The 16,781-nt window shown below is 52.3% G+C and overlaps 1 protein-coding gene and 2 long non-coding RNA genes across 7 annotated transcripts in view; 1 reads left to right on the top strand and 2 right to left on the bottom strand.

Moving 5' to 3' along the window:
* The window catches only part of RALB (RAS like proto-oncogene B), a 60,324-nt gene that overhangs the window by 16,311 nt on the left and 27,232 nt on the right, over nucleotides 1–16,781 (top strand). For 2 of the 5 annotated variants that reach the window (XM_033400221.2, XM_049712118.1), the window contains exon 1: nucleotides 11,392–12,678. The exons of 1 other annotated variant lie outside the window; for it this stretch is intronic. In XM_033400221.2, coding sequence (XP_033256112.1) covers nucleotides 12,530–12,678 — 149 coding nt within the window. In that variant the 5' untranslated portion in view covers nucleotides 11,392–12,529. Of the gene's footprint in view, nucleotides 1–3,592; nucleotides 3,736–4,052; nucleotides 4,440–11,391; nucleotides 12,679–16,781 lie in introns of those variants that run through there. 2 more of the 5 variants (XM_004276899.4, XM_033400224.2) reach the window with 2 other exon arrangements.
* Nucleotides 1–16,781, bottom strand: part of LOC125964967 (uncharacterized) — a 39,246-nt gene that overhangs the window by 1,052 nt on the left and 21,413 nt on the right. The gene's annotated exons all lie outside the window — the stretch shown is intronic.
* On the bottom strand, nucleotides 516–3,331 carry LOC117195509 (uncharacterized). The gene is made up of 2 exons (XR_004475232.2): nucleotides 3,058–3,331; nucleotides 516–800 (listed from the first exon to the last, which is right to left on the bottom strand). It is a non-coding gene; the product is annotated as an uncharacterized LOC117195509 (long non-coding RNA).

Here is a 16,781-nt window from a genome sequence, read left to right as displayed (position 1 = left end):
TGTTCCTCCGCTCGGAAGGTCCTCTCCTTCCCCTCACTCCCAACCTTTCCTGACTCTGATTCCTTTGCGTCCTTCAGGTCCCAGCTTAAATGTCGCCTCCTGAGAAAGACTTTTTTTTAAATTTTAAATGGGGGCATAGTTGCTTTACAACGTTGTGTTAGTTTCAGCTGTACAACGAAGTGAATCAGCTATGTGTATACACCTATCCCCTCCCTCCCACCGCCCGCCCAGCCCACCCATCTAGGAGGTCACGGAGCACTGAGCTGAGCGCCCTGTGCTGTACCGCAGGTTCCCGCTAGCTCTCTGTTTTGCACATGGTAGTGTATATATGAAGAGAGACCTTTTTCTGACCACCCAGTCTGAGGTCATCGGGAGTTCTCAGGTTGCTTGTCCGTCTACTGGTTCTCTCGTCTGAGTTGTCCACCACTGCATCCACAGCTTGGTACACGTTAGGGCCCGGCGTCAGTCAGAGGACGCGAAGCTTTGCAGCCTAACAAACAACCCCTGAATCTTAGTGCCTTCAAATCACAAACGTTTATGTCTTGCCATGGTCAGTGGACATCTCAGGCCGTCGGGGGCGGGGGTGAGAGGCGCTGTGCTCACTGCAGGCGCCGGGGCTGACGGCACGGCCACCCTCCCAAACACTCCCAGTGGCCGTGCCACCGAGAAGGGTCTCACACTGACAGTCTCCTGCCCCCAAATGACTACATGTCCCTTCCGCTTCCAGGTCATTGGGTAGAACTAGTCACATCGTCTCACTCAAGCACAGGGAGCTGGGAAGTTCAGGTCCCACCAGTGCCCTGGAAAGAGAAGTGGAAATACTTGTCAGACAGCGCTCTGGACTCAGTTGATAGTTTTGAAAGAGGGAGCATCTAGAACGTTTCTTCTACAGCTGCAGTGGGTGCAAGTCACCTTACAGGGGCCTGCTGGGGATCTCGTATCCCTGCTGTTCAGGCCCTGGGCTCTGTGGGCAGTCAGGGTTCCCTTAAGAGAAGCTCAGCAGACAGGGGTGCCCCGAGACCAGACAGGAGCAGTCCCAGAGGCTCTGTGGCCGGTCACCTCTCAGGGCTCATCCCCCCATGGGACATGCTCCTGGGCTGTGACCTCTGTGAGACAGCCCTTCCAAAAGTGTTCTGATCCTCTCTGCACCCACCACGCTCAGCCGGGGCCTGGCGTGTCTAGGAGCCGAACAGATGTTCCTCCCAGGGGAATCCCTCCGAGTCCTGGGAGCTTAAGGAGGTAGGGAGGTGGGGGTGGGGCGCGGGCAATGGGGGGAAGAGAGTAAGGACAGCATTTCTCAGAAAGCCCACTGCATCCATCCTGCATGACATTCTGTTGCTAGTCACAGCAATGGCACTTATGCACCCAGGAAAGGTAAGGAAACCGCCTGTGGCCACTGTGGACCCTAGGGGTGTGGGGACAGGAAACGCTGGTCGTCTCCACAACCCTGATCCTGTCCCCTAAACTGCCCATTTCAGCTGGCCGGGCTGCGGGGAGCCGCTCCACTGTCTCAACGTGCATTTGGTCAAATGACATCATCACAGCAGGTCATTCCCGCTGGGCTGCACACAGCGCTGGCTGCGCGACAGCGGTGCGCACACCCCAGACACCACGGGCCTCGGGACGAAATGCTGTCCCCTAGGTGGTTACGATGGGCTTGAGTGCACATCTTGGCCTCTGCTGGCAATCACAGTTGAAGCTAACATTTGTTAAGCGCTCATCAAGTTCCTAGCACTGTATCTACCGAGAGCTCTATAGGTAATTGCCTTTAAATCTTCACACCTGCAGGGCACAGGCGCTGCTCCTATGGGATGGCTGGGGAAACTGAGGCCCACAGAGGCTAAGCAACTTCCTAACCAACTTCCCAATCATTGCTAGTTCTGTGAATCTGTGCTTCCTGATTCTAAACCTGTGCACTTCATTGTTACTCCATAGGAAAAAGTTTGTACCCGATTCCCCTTCTAGGTTATAAACACTAGAGAGCTTCCTTTTTTAAAAAAAGTTTTTACCTTAAAGTTTATTTTATTGAAGTATAGTTGATTTACAATGTGTTAATTTCTGCTGTACAGCCAAACAGTGATTCAAGTTATACATTATACATACATATACATTCTTTTTCATATTCTTTTCCATTGTGGTTTAACAGGATATTGAATATAGTTCCCTGTGCTCTGCAGTAGGACCCTGTTGTGTATCTATTCTCTACACAATAGTTGGCGTCTGCTCATCCCCAACTCCCAGCCCATCCCTCCCCCACGCCCCCCCTTGGCAACCACCAGTCTGTTCTCCACCTGTCTGTGAGTCTGTTTCGTAGGTAAGTTCATTTGTATCGTATTTTAGCTTCCACACATAAGCGGTATCACACGGTGTTTGTCTTTCTCTCTGAGTTACTTCACTTAGTGTGATCATCTCTAGGTCCATAGAGAGCCTCCTTTTTTGAGAAGCCTCCTACCTTCTCTCTTATAGCACCTGGCAGAGTTTCTGTCATATAATTAGCAGGCAATATAAGCCTTTAATGCGTACAAGAAGGGTAAAACAGAATACTTAGGATAGTAGGGTAACACTAGGATATTCAGGTGACATGTTTTTGGTTAAGACCGTTACTTAAGACTAAGTTAAAGCTTCTGTGCTTTTTGATACAGCTCTTGGTAAAGGGCCTGAATCTGTTAGCTGCTTATACATAGCAATGTAATCAAGGCACAAAGCCTCTCATATACCACACGCAGCACCCTGGTGTATAATTATCAACAAGGAAAGGATTAATTACACGGTGCTAGCTGCTGTGGATATCAAATTGAACAAGAGATAGTTTTCATCCCTAGAGATATAGAGGCGGGCATTTAAACAATTGATTGCCATACAGTGTGTGACGGACGTGCCATGAGGTTTGTGTAGGGATCAGTGGGGCCATAAATCCTGCGGAAGCGAAGTGGAATGAGGGTAGGACTCAGCTCTAGTCCGAAGGGGCAGTTAGGAAAATCAACCCAAACCCTATTTGGATCGAAATTACAAGTTCCTGAGCCTTGTGGGTGAAAAACCCATCGGCCACGAGCTTACCCACTGAACTTCCGACATCAAGGCTACAGCTGGGGTGAGGATTCCGGCCCTTGTACGTGACCTGGGCCAAGTCATTGCGAGGCCCTGGCAACCCCATTACTGCTAATGGGGTGTCATCAGCGTGGTGAGTGGTGGCGGCAGGCGGAGGTCCCGCCTCGGGAGCCCCGGGCCGGCGTCCCGACAGCCGCCTGGAGGCATCGTGATTTGCCTCGGTTTCTCCACATCAGGCCTGCCTTTCCCTTTTGCTTTCCAGGGCTCTGGCCTCGCCCTGACCTAAGCCGTGCAGCGCGTCAGCCGCCGACAGGAGGAAGTGGAGGCGGGCGGGGCCTGCATGCGGAGCCCGCCCCTCCCGCCCTAGGAGGATTCTCATTGGAGAAGCTTCCTCCTCACCCCGCCCAAGGCTGGGAAACTCCGCTTCGGATTGGCTAGTAGGCTCCCGATGGGCGAGGCCTCCGGGGGACGGGCGGGAGCGGAAGGCAGGGCGCGCTCTCGAGGGGCGGGGTTGCCTAGGCGACGCCGGGCGCGCGCTCGGGGGGTGGGGAAGCGAGCCGGCGGCTCAATGACAAATCGGCGGGGCAGGGCTGGCGTCCGGCCGCCGGAGGAGGCGAAGGAGCGGGCGGGGCGGGTTTAAGGGCGGGGGCCGGTGCGGACGGCCAGGCGGCGCGGGACGGGTCGCAGGTAAGGGTGTCCGCGCCCCGGCGGGGCCCTGCGGGCGAGGTGGGGCGCGCCCCGGGCCGGGTGGCACCTGACCCCGGCTCCGCGCAGGGCTGTGGCAGGAGGGCGACCTGGGGGCGGCGGCCCCGCTCGGGCCGGGGGCGGGGGTCCTCCCAGACCCGCTTGGGGCGGAGCAGATGGGGGCGGCGCCCCAGCCACCTCCCGAGTCCGGCGCTCCTTCCCTTGTCCCGCAAGTGGCCTCTGCCGCCACTTCCTGCCTTTCGGGCCTCCAGCCGAGGAGGGTCCACTTCCTCAGGCCCTTAGTCGCCGCTGTGGTCAGGGTGAGGCTGTGAATGTTGCACAAACTTGTTAGCGCCTCAAGAGCTTGGCCGTGGACTCCCGGGGGCCGCGCTTCGGAAGTTGCGCGGTCTGCTGCGTGTTGGGTTTGCTGCCGTCCTGGTGCTGAGCGCAAAGTTGCCCCCCACCCCACCCCCCCCGCCCAGCTCCCTTACGCGAGGGGCTGGCGCTGGGGCGGCTTCTCCCGGGGCGCGCCTGGACCTGCCCGTGCGCCTCGTCTCGCCCCCGTAGGTCTAGGAGGTCGTGCCCGTGGTGGGTTCCGACGCTAGTGCCGAGACAGCTGCGCCCAGGCTGCTCGTGGGAGCAGCGTCCGTTCTGTGCTCGTTTTCGGGTGAATTCTGGAAACGTTGGAACTTTGATGTTGCTTTCAGGTGAGTCTTCCGGAGGGAAGCTCTTGTGTCCCCCGGACTCGTTTAGAATTGCCATTGGGATAGACTTGGCTGATGGCTCCTTGGAGTTGTCTGTGACTTGGTTTCGTCCCTTGTAGAACAGTGAACTTCCTGCTTCGCCCCGGTTTCCTAACCTCATTTAAAATTTTTTTTTGGTTAGGTTTTGAGGATGGATAGTGGGCACTGATTGTCATAAGGGCTAGTGTATCTTTCAGACGGGTAAATGACCCATATTTTAAGAAAGCAGCAAGATTCTCGGATGTCACAGTTGGAAACAGTTTAAGGCAGTGTTCCGTCAACCTGGAACAATATGATTGGAATGTCAAGTTCTCAGATACGGGGTGAGCGGGAAAGGTAGGCTTGAATATTGGGAAGGACAGGAGGGCAAGGTGCGAAGACCCACGTTCTGAAACTTTCTTCGTGGTGTGATCTCGAGCACAGCTCTGCACTTCTCTGTGCCGCAGAGTCCACAGCTGTAAAAAGGTGATAGTCATCCTCCTTGTTAGGATTAAACGAAGTAAGGAACGCTGGCGGCTTCCTTTGTGGCAGTGGGGGTTAGGGTTAGGGGTGGGAATAAGGCCAGGGACACACATCCCTCGTGTGTGGCTTCAGTTGCTACAGCTAGTCTTTCTCCTGCCCCATCTGGGTTTTCCCTTCCTTTTCTATTCATGTTATTTCCCATTGGAAACAGTGACTATTCTGACCTGAGATGTCAGCAAGATTTCCCTATGCCCAGGGTTTCGTATGAAAAAAAGTGGGCGGGATAACTTATTAGATGTCTTTTGGGAATACGGGACTGGACACATAAAGATAGGAAAACAAGAATAGAGCCGCAAATGGGATCTCAGTGGGTCTTGGTAGAAGGTGGAAGAGGTGGAAAAGTTCTGATTTCTTGCCTTAATTCTTCAGGGTTCTTGCCTTGGTGGAAGATGGCTTGAGATTCTGGAAATGTTTAGACCACAGGGTTGAGATAATTCTTTGGGCTGCATCACCCAATCCCACAATAAGTCTTTGCATTCAGTTACTAAATTCTTATCCACCTAGAAACATAATTGGAGCCTCTTTCTGAAAGCTAAATGTGGAGACAGTGTAACAACCTAGAGCAATAGCACTGAGAGATCCTGGCAGCTCTTCTGAGGCTTCCAGTGCAACTTGTCTCAGGGTGATAGCAAGAGTCCCACTTTCACTGGCTCCAGATCCAGCTCGTCCTTGACTTACTGAAGTTACGTCCTGATAGACCCACCATAGGTAGAAAATATCGTAGGTCAAAGACGCATTTAATACGCTTAACCTGCTGAACCCATTGCTTAGCCTGGCCCACCTTAGACCTGCTCAGAGCACCCCTATTGCCTCCAGTTGGGCAGAATCACCCAAAACAAAGCCTGTCCTATAATAAAGTGTTGAATATCTCATGTAGCTTATTGCATTCTGTGCTCAGAGTGGAGAACAGACCGGCTCTGTGGGTATGGAGGGTACGAACTGGTCTTGTATCAGCTGTTCCCCCTTGTGGTCCTGTGGCTGACTGGGGCTGTGGTCCAGCATCACAGAGAGGAGTTTTGTTTTTTCTTTAGTTATTGAAGTATGGTTGGTTTACAATGTCGTGTTAGTTTCAGGTGTACAGCAAAGTGAAACATATATATGTGTGTGCATATATTTTTCAGAACCTTTTCCATTATAGGTTATTACAGGATATTGAGTAGAGTTCCCTGTGCTATACAGTAGGTCCTTGTTGTTCACCTGTTTTATATAGAGTAGTGCATATACGTTAATCCCAAACTCCCTAATTTACCTCCCCCTGCCTCTCATCCCCACATGCTATCCCCTTTGGTAACCATAAATTTGTTCTCTATGTTTCTGGGTCAGTTTCTGTTTTGTAAATAAGTTCACATTTGTATCATTTTTAAAAAAGATGCCACATATAAGTGGTATCATATGATACTTGTCTTTCTCTCTCTGACTAACTTCACTTAGGATGAGAATCTCTAGGGCTATCCATGTTGCTGCAAATGGCATTATTTCATTCTTTTTTAAGGCTGAGTAATATGCCATTGTATATATGGACCACATCTTTATCCATTCATCTGTTGATGGACACTTAGGTTGCTTCTTGGCTACTGGAGTAAATAGTGATGCTATGAGCATAGGGGTGCATGTATCTTTTTGAGTTACAGTTTTGTCTGGATATATGCCCAGGAGTGGGATTGCAGGATCATATGGCAACTCTATTTTCAGTTTTTTAAGGAACCTCCATACGGTTCTCCATAGTGGCTGCACCAACTTACATTCCCACCAACGGTGTAGGAGGGTTGCCTTTTCTCCGCACCCTCACTAGCATTTATTATTTGTAGACTTTTTGATGATGGCCATTCTGACCGGTGTGAGTTGGTACCTCATTGTAGCTTTGATTTGCGTTTCTCTAATAATTAGCGATGTCAAGCATCTTGTCACGCGCCTATTGGCCACCTGTACGTCTTCTTTGGAGACGTTGTCTATTTAGGTCTCTGCCCACACAAGAGGGTATCTTACCGCATATTGCTAGCCCGGGAAAAGATCAAAGTCCAAAATTTGAAGTAGGTTTCTACTGAATGCTTATCTCTTTTACACCATCATAAAGTTGAAAAATCGTGGGTCACATCCTAAGTTGGGGGCTGCCTGTACAGAACATAGAGCCTGCTGGATGTTTTTCTAAAGTGAATGAGTGTTGCTGAGGAGTCTGAATGGAAGAGAGCTGACTGAGTACCAGAGAAATGGAGCCCTTCCCTCATCATGCGGAGGGGGCCGGGGTGGGCAAGGAGGAGGAGGGAACCTGATCCTTACTGAGCATCAGCTATCTGCTGGCACAGACCCCCTGATCTAACCAATACCAGGTAAGTATCTGGCCTTGGAGATTTGACCATGAGCTGTGTCCTCAGTTCTTTTGGTTCCTAGGAATACAAATACGTGTGTGCACGTGTACATATTGGATGTTCCAAAAAGTAGAGGGGCCAAGCAGACGTGAGGGCAGGGCGTGTGAGCTTTTGGGTGGGTGAGAGTGGAAAGAAAGACGAAGAGAATGTGGATGCGGAGTGTCAAAGAGGGAAGGTACGTGTGGTTCCTATAGCAACTGCAAAATACCAGCCGGGTCTCAATTTCAAGTTTATGTTACTCTAAAAAAAACGTAAGTGCTTATCATTTTCCTGAGTGTTCTCTGTCGTGGTTGTAGACCAATCTTTGGGGAGTTTTTGCCTTTTAAAAAATCGAAGTCTAAATGCAGAAACAGGTGCTATCAATAGATAATGGCTAATACATTGTTGTCTTTGTTGCTTTTGTCAGTGCTTAGTGGGCAATATGTATACAGTATGATTTAGGCCCACCAGATTGGGAATCGACATACAAAATACTGAGTTAGGTCTCATCCAAATTAAAACATTCCAAGCTATGTAATTTTGCTTAGTATACGTCATGAGTTGAAGGAAATAGAGTAGTTTGGTGCTGTGTGGCTGCCTGCCTCAAAAGTTTTTCTGTCTTTTGAGTGAATTTTCTACTGCTGTGTAATAAATTGGCCCAAATTTAGCAGCTTAAGACAACAGACATTTATGATCACATAGTTTCTGAAGTTCAGGATCTGGGAGCAGCTCGGCTGGGCGCTCTGGTTCAGAGTTTCTCCTGAGACGGGGCACGCACAGGCCTGTGGCCTGGGGGCCTCAGTGCTCACCACGTGGCCGCTCCACAGGGCTCTGCACAACCTGGGCGCTCACCTCCCCCGGGGCAAGTGACGTGTGTGTGTGTGTGTGTGTGTGTGTGTGTGTGTGTGTGAGTGTGAGAGAGAGAGAGAGAATGATCACGATGGAGACTGCCGTGCCCTGGTACCTCCTCTTGGAAGCCATGTACCATCCCTACTGCCAGCACATGGACCAACCTGGTGCAGTGTGGGAGTGGGCTGCCCTGGGGAAGCCTGATGACCATTGGCATTCTTGGAGGCTAACTACCACAGTTTCCTTTTGAAGGTTTTGTTTCATACGCTTCCTGAAGTTTGTACCACGGGAGATTAAAATGCAGCTGGAGTTTTTACTATTCTATACTTGAAACGTTGTGTTCTTTCTCTGCTCCTTCATTGTCAGATGCTAGGATTAATTAGCCAAATATGCAGTAGCTTTGGAAATTAGAAATTAAAATCTCGCTAGTCCCTAAACCAAATGGAACAGCTGAGCTTTTTTTTTTTAACCCTGGGACAAATTGGTAAAAAATTATTGCCAAAATGATCTCCTTGATGAACAGCTTAGTCAGTCATTAGTGATCTGTGTTTTTTTTTTTGCGGTACACGGGCCTCTCACTGTTGTGGCCTCTCCTGTTGTGGAGCACAGGCTCCGGACGTGCAGGCTCAGCGGCCATGGCTCACGGGCCCAGCCGCTCCGCGGCATTTGGGATCCTCCCGGACTGGGGCACGAACCCGTGTCCCCTGCATCGGCAGGCGGACTCTCAACCACTGCGCCACCAGGGAAGCCCTGATCTGTGTATTTTTTAAAAATAAAACTGACTGGTAAAGTAGCTGAAAAACTCTTGGAGAATGTGGGTGATGGACACAAGGCTGTTTATTAAACGCTTCTTCCTGACTTTGTGTATGTGTGAAACTTTCCACAATAAAAAGTTTTTTTGAAAAGGGGGGAGGGAGAAAAGAGGCATAATCACAGGAAAAAGTTTTCTGGAGCCCTGACACTAAGACCAATAAACAAACTATGGCATTCCGGGAGGAAGAAAAAAAAAAAAGACCCTCTTCCAATTATTATAAAGCTTTGGACAATATTTCTCTGCTTAGCAATTCTTCATTTCTCTTTTGAAACCCTAATACATTTTAACCATCCACCTGGACAGAAGGGCCTTATTCTTTTAGCTTCTAGATGAAATCTTTCTGGAGTGTCCATACGTGGAGAGAAGAATTTAGGGATCCTGAGCCGGAAGCCTGAGTCAGTGACCTCCAGGTTTCTTTCCGTCTCTAAAAATTCTATGATTCTAGTACTTTCATGTAACAGATATCCTTTGACTCAAGCATATTTATAACAAGAAGCTTCATAAATCATGTTAAATTGTAACTTCAGCAAATGAAGTCTTCTGAGAATCGCTTCTGTTCATTCCAGCCCAGTTCAAGGCTGTTGGACTCATCAGGAGGCCAAGTGGAAAAGTCAGCACAATTTGCTGTTCCTTTCTTCCTATTTTTGGCTCTTTTCCCATCCGCTGCCCCAGTTTATGAGCTAGTGTCTTACTTTCCTTTATCCTACTGTTTATCCTCTCCCATTGTCCCCTCCTTCCTCCCGCCAGTCAAAACAGGAAAAGATGGGGGCCAGTCAGCCATTGCGGAGTCGCTGATCCCATCGTTAGGACTGGATTTCAGCCAGCGTGGTACCTCTCCTCACCCTTGCATATTAGGCCTTTTTTAAATCTCAAATTGCATATGTTTGTTCAGTAAAGTCTACCGGTTTTTTAACTTCTAAAGGGTTTCTACACCTGATTCCAAGGTGGGGTGGGTGAGGGCACACCACTGAGAAACCCTCTGCCACCAGCGGGGCGTCCTTCATTTCAACCCGACCGTGACACTGTCTACCCAGGGGTAGCGCCAGACTCCACAGCTCAAGGGCTCAGTCCCACAGGACTGGCGCCGCTTCAGACACCAGTCGCGGTCCAGGTCGTCACCTGTGCTTCCGACCAAGTGGCTACAGATCGGAGGTCCCCGTGACACCATGATTGGGTTTCAGGTGCCAGGTCGTCACCTGCACTCCTGACCAACTGGCTCTACAGCAGAGGTTCTCACCACCCCCTGCTCGGGTTCAGTTAATTTGCGGGAGTGGCTCACGGAACTCAGGAAGCCCATTTACTCGTTAGATGACCAGCTTGTTACAAAGGGTGTGAGTCAACAGCCAGGTGAAGAGGTGCACAGGGTGAGGTCCCCGTCGCAGGAGCACGTGTCCTTGTGGAGTTGGGGCCCCCAGGTGGCACGTGCCACCGTGCGCTTTGGTTCTCCCGCCTGGAAACTCTCCTCAGCGCCTTCTTTTCGGTTCCTACGGAGGCGCCGTCACACAGCATGGCTGATTGGTGATTGATGCAACCTCTAGCCCCTCCCTCCTCCCCAGAAATCAGGGGGTGGGGCTGAAAGTTCCAGCCCTCTTTTCAAGGCTGGGTCCCCCAGCGTCCTCGGGTGCTTCCCCAGAGTCCCCTCATCGGCCTAACCCAGTTGTGGTGGGAAGGGGCTTGCTATGAACAAGACGACACTCACATCACCTTTATGGCTCTGAATCGTTTTCAGGAACTGAGGACAAGTGACCGAACATAACATAAGGTGCTCCCCTTGCTCTTGTCATTCAGGAAATTCCCAGGGTTCTGGGAGCTGTGGGCAAAGGCCAAAGACATGTGGGAACTATAATTAGGTCACATCTGAACGACCACGTATACCTCACAGTATCATAACCTCCTAACTAGTGGAAAGCCTGTCCACCGTCCCTTGTCCACTGTCATTCCTTAGGCCAGGCCTGCTGCATTGGCCCCGTCTGCCCTGGGCCCCTCTGCTTTTCCACACTGTAGCTACAATGATCTTTTCAACTTGCAAGTCTAATTTTGTCACCCATTTGCTTGTAACTCTTGGAAGGCTGTTCCGTGCACTCAGCAGAAAGTCTAAAATCCCTAAACTACTGGCCCTTACTTTCCCCTCTGCCTTCATATCATGCCAGGCTCCGCCTCTTTCTTTCTGCTCCAGGCAGCCACGTGGGTCTCTCTTCAGTTGCCTGAGTGTACCGTGCTTCCTCTTGCTTCCGGTCTTCCTAAAAGCCAGGTGAGGAAAGGGTAGAGCGCGTGGAAGGGGTCCTGCGCGGGACAGTACTTGGCCTGTGCTGGGGGCTGAAGGAAGGCACACTGGCTGGGGGAAGGCCGGTGCAGGGTCTTGGGGGCGACGGTGTGTGGAGGGTTTGGATTTCATCCATGGTGGGCCGTTAGCGGGCCGTAAACACGCGTCCGCTTGTAGGGGCTTTTGTTTACAGCGGGACTGTGTGGAGAAGAGCTTGTGGGGAGGCTGAAGTGGCGATGAGAGGTCAGTTAGCAGGTCGTGGCCGGTCGGTGGTTGGTGGCTGGGCCTGGGCTGTGGAAGCAGATGGCTTTGGAGTGTGACTTGGAGGTGGAATCAGCAGAACTGGCTGTGAGTTGAGGTGGCAGCGGGGCCAGAGGGGTCACAGGTGACTCCTGGGTTTCTGGTTTTAGTGATGAGTATGGCTGGCTATGGGGAATCACGGAGAAGAGCGGGTTTCAAGGGGGGAAGAATCAAGAGTTCTCTTCTGGGAACGTTAAGCTGGAGATTCTCGTGCGACACGCAAGCGGGGAGAGGTGGCCCAAGGCAGAGGAGGTGAAGGAGCCTGGAGGTCAGGAGAGCACCCTGGGCTGCGTCCTGAGAGTTCGGGGGCTACAGATAAAGCTGCTGAGACGGATGAGATCCCCACAGGGGAGAGTGGGGACGTGAGGGGGAAGGCTGAGCTCGAGGACTGACACGGGAAGCCAGGTAGCGGAGAAGGACCTGACGGCACCCCTGCCAGTGGGGCTGCAGGGCCCGGGGGGCCGTGTCTGCAGGGAGATGCAGAGGGCTCTTTGCTTGGCCCGCTAGGCGCCTTCCCCTTGCTGGGCACACTTCTGTCCCAGCTGCTGCACCCTTGTGTTTGAGAGGACCGGAGAGGAGAAAGAGTTTAGTTGGAGTCTGCGGCATGGAGTTTATCGGTGACCTTGACGGGACGGTCTCGCTGAGCTTGTGCTGGGGGAGGTGCCGGGTCGGAGCGGATTCTTAACGGAGGGAGGAAGCCCAAGGCCCTGCTGCTCAGAGGGGCTCTGTGGCGGGGGTGGCGTCTGGGCGGCGCTGGCGGAACCGAATCCTGGGCGGCGCTGGCGGAACCGAATCCTGGGCGCCACCCCAGACCCGCCGAGTCAGAATGCGCGTCTGAACAAGATTCCCAGGGAATCTGCCCGAGAGGCACTGGCACGGAGAGCCAGGCCCACAGAGAAATTGTGTCACCGGCCAGAGGGGCGTATATGTTTAGGACGAAGGTTAAGCAGACCGCGTCTGTATGCTGTGGGGGAGGATCCCGGAGGGAGGCGAAGGCCGATTGGCGATGCAGGGAAAGGAGGGGGACGGCAGAGTGCCGCTCTTGGGCAAGGGGGCAGCACGCGGTCCAGAGCCTGCGTGGAGGGCTGGCCTGCAGGAGCCCAGGAGGAGGTGGGTGTGGATGCTGGGCATGGGGGGGGGAGCAGAGGGGCGGCATGCTCGTGGCCTCTGTTTGGGGAAGCTGAGGTAAGGGCACAGGGGCAGAGCGAGCACGGGGAGGGCCTAGGGAGCCTCCCAGGGAGGTTTCTAGGAAGCGGGGAGTGCATGCCCGTTCCACTTTGTGACCCTAAACGCCCGGCCTGTGACGTTTCCTGAGGCTGGTTGCGTGGTGTGCTTTCCCGCCCCCGCAGCGTTTTTCCACCAGGTGCGGGTGCTGGGAAGGATGGTGAGCGGGAGGGAGGGGCTGCGGGGGTCTCTGCCGGGGAAGGAGGGGCGTGGGCCCGCAGGGGAAGCTGCTGGAGGCCAGGGCTGCCGTGTGCAGAGGCGGAGAGTGCTGGCGGGCCGGCCCGTGAGCCGCTGAGCTAGCCGGTGGCGGCCGGGGCTGGCCCGCCGGAGGACATGGCGCGGATGGTGGTGCCCTGCCGTGGCTTAGCTTCGGTGCCTCGGCCAGTTTCTTTCTCGAGACTTTCTAGAGTATCAGAGTGATACTCCAAAGGTGAAGTGCTTACTCAGAGCCAGGTATCGCGATAGGGCTTTTCTCGTTTCTTCACAATGACCCGGAGGATACAGATCTCCTGTGTATTTTATGCATCACACGGAGGCTGAGAAAGGCAACTTAACCAAGGTCGTTAGCTCCCTCATGGCAGGCTCCAGACTTCAAGTCGAGCGGCTTTTTCTCCTGATCCACACTGCAGTTGGTATATACCTACTTTTTAAAAAGTTGTGGTGAAATATACATGACATAAAATTTACCATTTTGACATTTTTTGCGCGTACAGTTCAGTGGCGTTAAGTACACACACGTTGTTGTGCGGTCATCACCACTGTCCCGACTCCTAGGCACTTTCATCATCCCATTCTGAAACTCGGTGCCCGTTGGACACGAAGCCCATCTTCCTGGCCCTGGCCCCTGGCCCCTGCTGGTCTACTTTTCATCTCTGTGACTCTGACTGTTCCAGGGCCCTCGGATAAGTGGAATCACAAGGGGTTTGTCTTTTGTGGGAGCTTATTTCACTCAGTCGAATGTCTTCAAGCTTCATCCATGTTGTAGCATATGTCAGAATTTCATTCCTTTTTAAGGCTCAATAATATTCCACTGTGTGGATGGGCCACATTTCCATTCATCCATCGATGGACACTTGGGTTGCTTCCACGTTGTAGCTATTGGGAATAATGCTGCTCTGAACACGGGTGTACAGATATCTATTCAGGTCCCTGCTTTCCGCTCTTTGGCGTATATAATAACTGCTTTTTGTTGTGCATTTCCTCTCAGGTCTGTGTTTTATTGATAGAACTTGTGCTCTAGTTGCCTCTGCATTTCTGTCTCTTGATGAGCTTTTCTGATCCATGAATTCCAGGATTTCACACCACGTTTAAGGTCTCTCCCACCCCACCCCACCCCAGGCCACTAATGGAGCAGCACAGTGTCCAGCTCAGAGTGGGGATTCTGAGGCAGGACGGCTGGGTGGCTGCTCCCAGCCCTGCCACCGACCAGTTAAGTGACCTTCCCGGTCACATAGCTCTGTGTGTGTGCATGTGATGTGCCAGCAGATAATGCAGAAGTGGTGGTAGCACGTCTCTAAACAGGATCTTATTTGGGTTAGTCATTGGGGACGGGGCCGTGTGCGCTAGTTCCAGACTTGACCTTCGGCCGTCGGGAAGTGAAGCAGCTCCCGTGTCTCCACGGCGGCCTGCGCAGGTGAAAGGAGCTGAGGCCTAAACTGGTGGCCCGCTCCAAGGCCAGTGAGACCCTCAGATCCCGGGGGGGTGGGGGCCTGGCGGGAGAGGTCTTTATTTCAGAAATAATCACACATTCTTAAACAGCCAGAGCTTGCCAGTTACCCGCCACCGTTTCTTATTGCTTAGCTTGTAGCTCAGCAGAGTCATCCTTCAAGGGCATAAACTTCTCAGAGTTTACCAGCTACCACTTGTCCTTCTGAGGCCTCCCAACCCAGACGGAGAACTTGCTTTTCTTATCCACCACGGACTGAGCATCTCCTAAGTGCCAGGCACAGGGCACACAGGATGAACGGGCAGCTCTCGGTGTCTCTGCGGGACAGACCTCATCCAGTGCAGCCATGGGTGGTGTTGACAGGCCTGGGAGCCTGCATAGACTGGGAGGGTCAGCTAAGCTGGGCAGCGGGCTGTCCAGGAAGGTGGGGGGGGGGTGGAGATACTCAGGCGGCCACTCCATCAGGAGGAAGGAACAGCATGTGCCCAGAGGTACAGACCAGAGGCAGGTGCTTATGAGAAGCACCTCAGAGCTTTCTGGCTTTGTGTTAGTTAATTGAGTTTGTTTGCGTTTAAGGTTGATTTTTTTTCCCCCTTTGGCGGGAGAACAGATAAAGAGATATGCTTTAGGGAACAGAAACACCTAAAACAAATTTCCTTAGGCACACGGGAGCACTAAGTTGTTTTGCAGATCTAATTTCAGAAGAAAAAAAAAACAGCAAAAACTTGGAAAGGAACTTAGATCATTTAATTCAACTTCCTTATTTTCATAGGCATGGAAACTGAGTCATACCTGCATAGGAAGATAAAAATATTCTATTCCCAGTGCTGGGGGCAGTAGCAGCTACACACAGGGAGGGCGCCCTGGAGTTTCCTTCTCTGAGTCAGTACACGTGGGAAAGGCTGAGACTACAGAGAGAAACTGAGCGCTCTGATGACTGCAGTTGTTTCCTGCCAGGACCGTCACTCCTGGAGTCACCGTTTCGTGAAAAGCAGTAAGAACATGTAAACTTACCAACTAGAGAAGTCCATACGGAGTATCTTTGTTTGCTAGATAGATTCGCGGGAGGGCTCAGCCGCGGCCCTCGTGAGTCTGTGGCTGTGGAGACCCCTGGCTGGTTGGCCAGCAGCCCCTGGAGCTCAGGTGCTCAGAGCAGCTGTCCTGCCCTTCCCGTCACCTGGCCGTCCAGGTTCAGCTGTCCCCTGCAGGGGCCTGGGCTCCCTTCCGAGAGGCGGATCGGGTACGAGGCGGCCAGTCAGAAAGGTCGCTGCCAACCAGAGAGCAATCAGATGGCCGTAAGTGCTCATTTAAAGCAGTGGGTGAAATGATGAGACTCTTAAAGAATGTTGAAATAACCTTAAGAGGTTAAAATTCTTCAGTGACAAATTCTCAAACCTTAAAAATATAAACTAACGTGATCCACTTGTCAAACTTGGCTTTTGAAATAGGGAAGTAGTGGCTTACAGTTTCTAGGCTTTTGACCATAAGTACCAGAAATAAGATATGAATGAATCCCCGAGTGTCAAGTTTACGCCATGCGCTAGATCTCATGATGATCACGGTTTGGGTAAAATCCATGTTATTTAGGTTGCAGCATGATTTATGTGATGATAAAAGGGAAATAATCCGTGCAATGGCAGGATACAAGAGGGAAAGGCAGCTCTGGGGCCTGCCATCAGGGAGCTTCAATTATTGTGGAATGAATAGCAAAAAGCAAGTAAGTAGGAAAAAAGAAAGGAACTGTAGGCTGGGGTCAGGGCAGTGAGAGACGCAAAGGGCAGAGGTGCGGGATGCGAGGGGCGCCTGAGGCCGGGTGGTCTGGGAGGCCTCCCTGAGGACGTGATGTGAATGTGGAAGCCCACAGGACAGGGAATCGAGTCTGAGCGTTGACTGCGAGAGGCCTGGGGTTGGGAGGGGGGCGATGGTTGGGGCAGAGTAGCGGGCCACGAGGTTGGAGAGGGGAGACCCACGATGGGAGAGCAAGTTCTGGTCCTGGCGGCATCGTCCGGGTCCCTGGACATCGGCTATGAGCCAATCGGTGACTTTTCTGCTTAAGCTACTTTCACCTGGGGCTTCTGTCACTGTGGACAAGAGTCCTAGACATACAAGGGGCAGAGCAGTGGGATTCCCTGGAAGCTCCTTCAGCTGTATGTAGAGTTCATGCTTTGTTCGTTCAGGAGGAAGTGCTTCTGTGTCATGTATTTCCCCCCCCTCCCCGGCCCTGCCTGGGTCTCAGTCCCTGGACTTGAGTTGTTTGTGTACTTTCAAAGCCAGGTGTGCTGTCACCTGGTGCCCTCGGTGTCAGGTAAGCAGCCTCACACCC

The sequence above is a fragment of the Orcinus orca genome, chromosome 7 (assembly GCF_937001465.1).
Source record: "Orcinus orca chromosome 7, mOrcOrc1.1, whole genome shotgun sequence".
In the NCBI taxonomy this organism is placed as follows: Eukaryota; Metazoa; Chordata; class Mammalia; order Artiodactyla; family Delphinidae; genus Orcinus; species Orcinus orca.
Note: the sequence above shows the minus strand (reverse complement) of the source record. Positions and strands in the feature narration are given on the sequence as shown.